The sequence below is a fragment of the Solanum stenotomum genome, chromosome 4 (assembly GCF_019186545.1).
Source record: "Solanum stenotomum isolate F172 chromosome 4, ASM1918654v1, whole genome shotgun sequence".
NCBI lineage: Eukaryota > Viridiplantae > Streptophyta > Magnoliopsida > Solanales > Solanaceae > Solanum > Solanum stenotomum.
Window position 1 is genome coordinate 7589772 of NC_064285.1, and position 11146 is coordinate 7600917.

Genomic DNA, 11146 nt, shown 5'->3' on the forward strand with positions numbered 1-11146 from the left:
GCAAATTATTATCTTTTTGAAAAAACAGATTTTTTATTTATTTTGGAAAACAAAAAAAATTAGGGGTCAGTTGGTGGAAGGTGGGGGGGAGGGGACGAGGGGTGGGAATGCCTGAGAGAGGGGGTAAATTTTTCTTTTTAAAAAAAAAACATATTTTTTTTTGTTTTTGAAAAACAAAATAAATTGAGGGGTAGGTTGGTGGAAGTGGAGTGGGGGTGGGGTAATTTTTTTTTTCTGAATAACAAATTTTTTAAAATGGGTTAGAACCATTTTATCCAAATCATATTTAATCAAATCCATATTTACCCATATTCTATTTGGGTGGATTGTAATCCAACCATTTTTGCTCAATCCATCCAAATCCGATCCAATCCAACAATTTGTCACCCCTACATATATATATAGAGAGAGAATGTAATTGGTTATAAATATTCATATTTATTATTATTATTTAATAAAATGTACATATGTCCAAATTAGCAACAAAAACATATTCATTACTATAATCTCACAAATGAGGTCTGAAGAGGATAGGGTGTATACAAATTTTGTATATTTTTATTTTTGTAAGATAAAAAAGATCTTTTCAGACTCTTGACTTAAAAAGGAAGTATACGTCCAAATTAGCAACACCATAACATTAAACAAGAGATTGATGAGGTAGGTGGTGGCGGTGAATACTAGCACTTGTGTGTTCTATCTATTTATTGGCATTCATGTTTAAGGTTCATTTGCACTTTAATTTCTCCATTTTTCATTTGGAAATATCCCAAAAGCGTAGTGCATATTTCATACTAGAAAATAGAAATGGTAAGAACACCTTGTTGTGAGAAAGTAGGTCTCAAGAGAGGGAGATGGACAGTAGAAGAAGATGAAAGACTCACCAACTATATTCAAGCTAATGGTGAAGGATCTTGGAGGACATTACCTAAAACTGCTGGTAACAATATATTATTATTATATACATATTTAACGCATAATCATCTCATTTGAAAGTTTAAAAAACTATTAACGAATAAGAGAGTACGTTTGTATTTACTAGCTAGTACTTTATTTTATCTTTAGGGCATGTTTGGAAAGCCACCTGGTAATTGAAATTGGTGTAATTATTAGGGTAAGTAATTATCAGCCATGTAATTACAAAACCTAGTATTACACTGATCTGATTATTTGCCACAGTGGAATTAATTACACTGTAATTACACATGTACTATTTGGTTGAACAAGTGTAAACATAAGGTTATATTGAATTTTAAAAATAAAAATTAATTATTTAAAATTAAAAATTTATATTAGACAAATCATGGCCTTTATAAATGATATTAAATTGAATATTTAAGCTATATATAGTCTTTTGAAAATATATTAATTAATAAACATATGTTATTAGCTAATATTATGAAAAATAATTGACTTATATATTTCAATTTTAGTATATTTTAATTAAATTAATCATAAATACTAAAAGTATAGAATTTCTATGAACATCATGAAATGCACCAAAAAAATAATATTATAAATATGATATCATAAAATTATAAAACATTTGACAAAAAGATAATCTATCAAGTATAACTTTAAAAAAAAAAAAAACTTGCAATGTAAAATATTGAGTCAATACTCATAAAACAAATGAAATCGAAAATATAACAAAAGTTCTAAATTCAAAACAAAAATTTTAACATAACATACATAAATATGATTTAAAAGAAAAGGAAAGCATAAGTCCATAACTTTATTCAACAATGAATTCTACTTTAATTTAAAAATTAGAATACTGACAAAATTATACTAATGATTTTTTCTTTTAGATAATACAAAAAAATATATGAAATCACATGAAGTAAAGGTTGGGAATAAGGAAATGAAATATAAAAAATATAAAAATATATATTTTTAGAAAATATTAGAATAATAAAAATAAAACAGAATTGCAATTAATAAAAATAAAAAAATACATTAAAACGACAAAAATAAAACTAAAAATAAAAGGAAGAAATTAAAACTTAAAGTAATCATTTTGTAATTACATCAGCTAATTACCAACAATTCACAGCCTCCCCATATGAATTAGAGAGTGTAATTACATCCAATTACCTGCTGACCAAGTAATTACATGATCAACCAAACAAAACAAATAGTACAATTACACACAATTACACCAAATCCAATTGTCAGAATGACTTTCCAAACATGCCTTTGTTGGGTTGTCAACGAGTAGAACTAACATTTGAACTTTGTGGATTCTAAATTTTAGAATACTCATATGAATTTTCAATATGTTAAAGTTTGTATTTAGTTTTTAAATATTCTTAGTAAATTTCTTAATATAGATATAAGGTTTGAATTTTAGTCCGGCTGAAGCCTTATGTCCTTTCTAGGCTCTAGCCCCACCTTTAATTTGTTGGGTGTACAAACAAAGTTCATATTGATATGTAAATAAAAAAAAGTCACATATGAGGTGTAAAAAAATTATTCTCACTATTGAAATAAAGATTTTTTCACCGCAAGTCAATGAGAAATTTATAGTATAAAACATAATTTTTTCATTCTATTTCCACTAAATCAATTCACTCGAAAAACGATTCCCATTGAAAAATTGGGAGTAACCATCCACAGATTTTTTCTCTCTTTAATTTCTCGTTAATTCTATCACATTGCATGCTTGTTGTGGAATTATATCAACAGTGAATGACTATTTCATCAAAAAAGAATTGTATAAAATTAAAAATACATTTTTATTTACTGAATTATGAATTATGTGTTCATCCATTTGGTACAAAGTGAAAATAAATAGTTAATGTTTTTTCTTAATTGTTTGATAGGGTTACTAAGATGTGGAAAGAGTTGCAGATTAAGATGGATTAATTATTTGAAAAGTGATTTAAAGAGAGGTAACATAACTTCCGATGAAGAAGCTATAATCATTAAGTTGCGTGCAACTTTGGGTAACAGGTATATATATTTATCTATGAATATCATAAAATCTTTATATCATTAGTATATATATTATAAATAAATATTTTAAAGACAATAGTTTTTATTTACCCGTCAAATATCATAAAGTAAGTAGGATAAGATCACTTATTTTATTTCAAAAAAACTTATTTATTTTCTTTTTTTACCATACATACCCTTTTCAAACGCTAAAAGCGTATATACATTTTAAATTATTATTGTAATTTAAAGTAAATATCTTCATTTATTATGAACGGTTCTTAGTAATTATGTTTAACTAATTTGAGAGCGGCGAATTAAAGTATTTTATACCGTGAGTATATCGAAGTCAAATTCGCTATTTCATATTTTTAAGAGTTTAGATTATATACATGATAGTATAAATATTTTTTTACACTATTAAAATGTAATTCTCTTATATATATATATATATATATATATATATAAATAGACTGTAGTTACCATGTTAATCTTGTTACTCTTAATTCTTATCTTAATTATTTAACTGTAATTACCTATAATTGACTTAATTGTATAGATATTTTAGCGTTAATTACCTATAATTGACTTATGAACTATTCTACATTATCAGTCCATGCACGGAACTTATATTTTTTTATTGTATTGTAGTGGTAACAAATTATTAAGAAATGTTTAATTTGCAGGTGGTCTGTAATAGCAGAACATTTACCACATAGAACAGATAATGAGATAAAAAATTATTGGAATTCTCGTTTGAGCCGAAAAGTAGAAAGCTTAAGGATTCCAAGTGACGAAAAGTTGCCACAAGCTGTTGTCGAATTAGCCAAAAAAGGAACACAACAACAAATTATCAAACATAGACGCAAAGGGAAAACTAAAATTAGCGGTTCAAATTTCAGAAGTGAAACTACAGTCCACATTACATCATCAACGCCAAATATGGAGAAAGAAACCATAAATACCATTCCCAATGGCGATAATAATGCCATGGAGTTCGATCATAACGATGATCAAATGTTGTGGCATGACGATATTATGCTAATGGACAATAAAGATGCAGAGTTGGACCAAGATTTCATTTTCAATTGTTTATGGAGTGGCGAAGAAGAAAATCTTGAAATAATCGAAAATAACAATAATAATTATAATAATGAAACATTAAATGTGGATAATCATGGTACCCTTGATGATTGGGATTGGGAATATTTAGGTGAAATGTTGAATAATTAAATAGAGAATAACAATATTAAATGAAGAAGCAAGGGTAGAAAATATTGATCCCATGCATAGTGATTTGGTAGCTTGGCTTTTGTCTTAATATCTAGTCATTATTTTCACTCCAATTATGTATATATATGGATGAAAAATAAAAATTGTCTCTATTTTTTTTTAAATAAAGGTTGTGCCGGCGTGTTTTCTTTTTATTTTTAAAAAGGGTAAAAAAAATAATGTGTTTGCATTTTTTTTAAATAATAGTGGTATCTAAATAAGTTTGTGCACATTTTAATTATTTTACGAGATGTTTATTACCTTTTGCTATATATAGAGAATATATATTTCTGTCTACTAAAACTTAAATAAAGCATAAATATAATATTATTATTTTTTCATCCCCTGTGAGCCACTTATTATTTCTCTAAACAAAATATTAAATCATTTTCTGTATATAAATTACAGATATGTAGTGTATGATTTCGTTAATTTAAATTTTAACCTAAAACCTTATAATGATCGATCTCCCTAGCTACTTCATGAACATTAAATTGCACCTTTAAGTGAATAGTGCGAATAATGTGTATGCTATTTAATAAAATGTCAGCTACTCTACATAAATTAGGAGCGGGTAAAAAGTGAACTAATCGATAAATTGAATAAAAAAATGTTATTAGTTTAATGTTATTGGATTATTGAGTTAACGGGTTTTTAATGTTATTGATTCGGTATTGGTTTTTAATATTGGGCTATTGGATAAATCGATAACCAATTAAGACTAGTAATTTACTACTTTTATTTGTACATAAATACTATATATTAATCCCAATATCTTACTAATTATTGTCTATCTAGGCTTCAATTCACACTTCACAACTTCACATTATACAAAATGTCAAAATCTAAAATAAAAATCATATTTAACTTAATTTATCTTTGTGTTACACTTGTATAGTTCTTTTTCATGTTTGTTATTATTGTTTCTATTTTATGAGTATTTGTAAAGTTAAATTATTGTATTGTAGCATCAAATTTATTAGAGAAGTCATATATTGTTTGTTATTATTGTTTCTATTTTATTAGCATTTGTAAAGTTACATTATTGTGTTGTCACATCAAATTTATTAGAGAGGTCATATATTTGTTTTATAAGTATTTTTCTTCTTGGTTAAACCAAAAAATCGAATTGTTAAGGATCAAAACCGATAAATCGAAAATTAATTAAAAATATCTAATTGGTGTTGGTTATTAGTTTAATTTATTTAAAAATCGGAAACTAATAAATAAAATCGATAATACATAAAATCAAACTGAACCAACCGATGTACACCATAACGTAAACACACATGCACCTCTAACCAGTAATTTTGGGACAGGGCTCCTCTCCCGTAAAGGATTTAATTTCGACGTTTTTCCTGGTTGGATCTTCAATTTTTTTTTTGATTTTCACCTAGTGTTCAAAGCCCATATTGGAGCTCCGATTAAATTCAGATCATGCTCTGCAGGGCCCATTCGGAGGTGACGCGCTCCCAACAAAATTTTCTCCATACCCAGAGCTCAAACCCGAGATCTCTGGTTAAGGGTGAAGAACTCCCACTAGTGCACCACAACCCATGTTGGTTGGATCTTCAATTTAATTAAGACACATATTCATGTATAGTAAAATTTAGTTATAACAAAAGAGATCTGGACCATTTATTTATTATTAATGGGACACATATTAAATTGAAGGAGTACAATTTGTTTTAAAAATTCTTACCTCTATTTATTTCTTAGATATTGTATATTTCAAAATTTTATATACATGCAGAAAAAAATGAAGCCCCACTCAGATCAAAATATGAATTTTATTTATTCAAATAACAATTAAGGTAAAGCGGGATGATCCAAAAATTTAATTGACAGTATATACCTTTTGATAGTATATGTTATTCTTCTGTTTTAATTTGTTTATCTTATTTTTAAATTTTATTTATATATTTAAAAATTGCTTTTAAAAAATATTATATTTCATGATAATTGACTAAATTTTTAAAAAATAAATTTGATTTCTTATAAAAAAATATGATTGCTTCATAAAATTAATCTATTTGTGTCACATAAAATGGGACAAAAAAAGTAACTTGTATTTTTAATTTGAAAACTACGTAAAAGGTATTTTAATCTCAATAACAAAAACATTTGATTGACTCTTGAAATTCTTTTGTGCTACATATATTGGGACAAGAGAAGTAACATATATATTATTTAAAAATTATATAAAAAGTACTATAAATTATAATAATTAACAATTTAAAATATTTAAAATTATATTAAAATTTAATTGACTCTCTAAATTTTATGTACATTACATAAAGTGAGACAGAAGAATAATAGATATTGAATTCATGCTAGCATGAGCACTTTTATCTAGTCTAATATATAACTGGTAGGGGTAATAATTAAGTTGTCTAATCGGCAATCAGTGAGATGAAACACAAAATAATAAGGGAGATCTGCATAATTAAATATTACAATAAGCATCATTATTATCATTGTTTAGGAATAGTAGTGTTTGGATCAATTTGAGGACATTTCGATTAATTTTATAGTGTCTTTAATATCTTTCATCAAAATGTTCATTTACCCTTAATGAAATTATTTACGGTCACATAAAAATCTATCACCTATTTTAGACCACAAGTTTCAAAAGTCTTTTTTTTCAAAACTCCGTACTGAATCAGACTAACTCATATAAAATATGACGAAGAGAGTACTAAATAACTTTATCCACTAACTAATTTTAAAAAATGAAAAAAAAATTATAATATAGACTAGAATAGGATTTAGCCTTTTTTGGCCCAACTTGTGTAATTACTTTTTCCTTACTTTAGAAATAAAAAAGAAGTGATAAAAAAGTTATTATATATATGTCCACTAGACATAGTCATACAAGTTGAAGAAAGACTTGCAAAGTATATCGAGAAAATAAGTACATGTCCCAACTTTTCCAACCACTAGTCTAACAAGGAATTTGTAGCTACACTAATAAAAATAAATACTACTATATGTCGATTGAAAAGTGTTTAGTGACTATTTAAATATATTTATCGAATCATGAAAAAAAAAATAGTAATATTTTCATATAAAAAAATTTAGAATTTTTGTCACTATTTCAATAAAAATCTATATTTTACCATGCATTCTTTCAAAAAGAGTTGATTTGATGGCGAAATGAATAGAAAAATTATATTTTACAACACAATTTTTTACTGATTCATGAAGAAAAACCTTTATTTCTAGCTGTATTATGAAGACCTATATATAAAAAAAGAACTTAGAAAAAGATGATATGAATTTCCCTTTTAATGTGTGAAACATAAGATGTAGTTAAATTTTTGTCGTGTTTACTTTTGAAAAACCTTTTTTTCCTACTCACTTCTTCCCCTTTTCTTCATTAATAACCATCTATTGCTTTCATTTCTAAAATTTCATGAAACGTGTTATTGTCGTTGTCAAAAATGTACATTTCATACTGAAATTAAATCACTCAACTAAAAATAAATATTTCACATTACATTTTATATAATATCATTTTAATTTAACACACAAAAAAAGATGTTATTTGTGGGTAAACATTTATCTGCACTGATGTTATCGTGGTTAAGGTGATTAAGTAATTTTATAAAGTTAAAAAATATAAATTAATTAATATGGTTAAGTGATAACAGCTTATATACAAATATATCTCATTTATTTAATTGATTTAGTATAAATTTTCGATGCAGATAAATTTTACCTAAATATTTATCTGCATCGAGTGCTTACACCAAATCAATTTAATTTAACTTATGATAGAAGTTTATATACAAACATATATCATGTAATTATTAATTTGATATAAATATTTGACGCAAATAATTTTTTTATCATACACATACCTTTCATTGGCTTTTTAAGGATCTCTGAAGAAATTGTTAATTATCTTGAACTACTTTACTCATTATTTTTCTAAGATATCAAAGCTAAACTTTGTGAAACTTATTTTCAGAGCTATTTATCTTTTATGGTCTAGGTCTTCTCTCCAAACTCATGTCATTAATCCATCAATTTTACTTCAGACTCACTCCTTACATGTAAATTAAATTTACCTTTTCTCTATAATTCATCTTTGCTCTTCACCTAACTAGTTGAGCCTACACTTTCTTTTTCATTGTTTGGGGTCTATTTTATAACGTGTTCAATTTTTTTTATTTTTTTCATATGATGTTTGATATCCACATTGAAGTCTGACTAATTTGAATTCGCATCGTGTAGGGTCCCATTCAAGGAAAAGTGCGCCCTATCAAATAGTTTTTTCATATTCAAGGCTCTACCTCGAGACCTCAAATTAAAAAAGGAGCAACATCATCCACTGCACCACATTCTTTGATGGTATGTTCAAACTTATTTTGTCTCTATTATAATAAAGTCAATACTTCAATTTTCTTAACATTTGAAGGGAAAAAAACACAAATAGGAAGGAAAAGAAAGACTTCAATCCACATGAAAAATATGGAATCAAATGTTTAAGGTTTCAAAAATGAGTTTAATAATCCTAGGCTACAATTACTCATTGAATTATTGGTTTTGGCCTGGTTAAATATTTCATGTATGAACCTCCGTGTTGCACGCAATTAAATTCTCTTTTTCATACACTCCCTCGATTTGTTTGACATGTATTTTTTTCCACAATGATTTTTTTTTTTTTTGCTTTTTTAATACTCTATCTGTCAATCTTTAATTGTCCATTCTATTTAAAATAATTGTCCGACAATAGTTGTCCAGTTTGAAAACCAAGAGATAATTTATCACTTTGTGTCTAGTTTTTCCTTGGTATCAAGTACTATTCAATATCTAATACATTTTTCAAAGTATTAAATTTAATATATTTAAAGGATAATATAGTAACACCATCTCTATTATTTATTGTTTCTTAAGGTGTGTGTCAAGCCAATAGCATATATAATACATAAACATGTCATTTAACTTGGCTTCAACTGACATGATGCCCTCCAACTTTGGGTGTGCACAAGTAGACATTTTAACTTGTATAAAATATTAATTGAATAAATAGACACATGTATCCTATGTAGCATCATACATGACGATTTGTGTCCTATGTGAAGTCTTGCATGCATTATGTCACGTAGGACGCATGTGTCTACTTGTTCAATTATATGCAAGTTTAAGTATTTATTTGTGCACAACCAAATTTAGAAGGCATAGATGTCAACTAAAGCCAAGTTAAAAGACATATTTGTATTATGTCCAAGACAATACTGGAAAACTATAGTTGGATAGAGAGAGTATCTCTTTAGTTTCTATTTTTCGTATTACATGTTTAAAATTATAAGATATTTTAATACATTTGACATATCTTTAATTTATGACTGTAAAAATATGATACCTAAGCTTAACTTAATCTCAAAAGTTAGCTCATATTGGAAGGATGACTCAAGTCCATATAAGCAGAATGACGTCTGTCGGTCCATCCCCAATCAATTACGTGAGACTTTTTACACACTCTGACAAAGACCATAGGATTTAAATTATTTATTTATTTATTTAATTTCATATTTAAATAAAAATAAGCCAAACAATTGAACCAAATGAATTATTATATCTATTTGGTGAGGGAAGTAGAGCAGTCAAGTTCACAAAAGGTCACTTAAACGTCATAAATAGTTCATTCATGAATTTATCATCATTATTAATTGTGAAATAAATATCCTTTTTCTTTGATCACGAGCTATATATCACAAGTTGATCACAAAATTATTTGAACCAAAATTGATTAAATCAACTAAAATCCGATGATGATTAAAAGTAGCCCCTAATTAAATTATGTCGGTTCTATACTGGATTAAGTCCAAATGGAGCACTCAACTTCCTAAGACATATACACACGACAGAATATGTAGATTTTAGCTTAGCAAATTATTTATTAATTAATATGTAGGGTGCTCATCACATGGATGGTTTGGAGGGTGGGCCACGGATAATTCGAGATATATCCTCCTTCAATGTCTTCAGAATCCAGTCTGTTACACAAGATTTACACTGTGAGAAATTTATCCAATGCGCACAAAGTGCTCACCATAGAGTGTTCATCTGAAGAACATAAGTTGTGACAAAAATTATAACGGCTACACATTATTTTGGATTTTTTTAAAAAAAAAGTTATTAATGTTTATATGCAGTAATTAACTACTTGCAACAAATTTTAAAGTGACAGAAAATAAATTACAATCACAATAAAATAAGAAGAAACATAACTTTATTGATAAATATTGCTGGTACAATTATGTTCCTCCCTTGATTCTACTCTCCTAAGATTTGTCCATGATTCGAGGGCCGTTAGTGGCGTATTTCTCGAACTAGGATGCTTTAGATTTGACCTCTATATGAATATTCCATCAATTTGCGGAATATTCGAGATGACTTTTAAGGAAATTTAGTACCCTTTATATAGGCATGAACTAGGGTTTAGGGTTGAGTAGCCTCCAAAAATTCTAATTGAAATTGAACACACCTTCTAAAGTCTCAATTCGAATTGAACACGTCTTGTAGAATCCCACAAAATTTTAATGTCTACAAGTACCTCCACAACTAATTAAAGTATTAAACACTGTTTTAAATACAATATCATATCTAAAATTAAGTAAATGCCATGCTTACGTTTGTAAGACATAAGAGTTCAGACACAAGTAGCTCAATTGTGTTTCAAGAGGTAAGATTAACTTGCTAAGCTAAAATCTACATAACTCTAGTCTATATTAAACTAATAATATAATTACTTACTCCATTTTAAATTATTTAACGTGATTTTAAAAAATATTTGCCTCATATTATTTTTTTATTACTTGTCAGAAAAATATTTAAAAAAATTATGTTGTACCTAACATTACTTATTTATTCTCCAAATGATCATTCTGAGACTTGGCTAAGATTACGTATTAATTAATATGACTAT

General features: G+C 26.8%; 1 protein-coding gene across 1 annotated transcript; it reads left to right on the forward strand.

Moving 5' to 3' along the window:
* Positions 1-791: 791 nt before the first annotated feature.
* LOC125861742 (transcription factor MYB111-like) lies at positions 792-4185 on the forward strand. The gene is made up of 3 exons (XM_049541603.1): positions 792-940; positions 2826-2955; positions 3624-4185. The coding sequence occupies exons 1-3, from the start codon at positions 808-810 to the stop codon at positions 4168-4170; spliced, it is 810 nt and encodes a 269-aa protein (XP_049397560.1). The 5' UTR covers positions 792-807; the 3' UTR covers positions 4171-4185.
* Positions 4186-11146: the final 6961 nt, after the last annotated feature.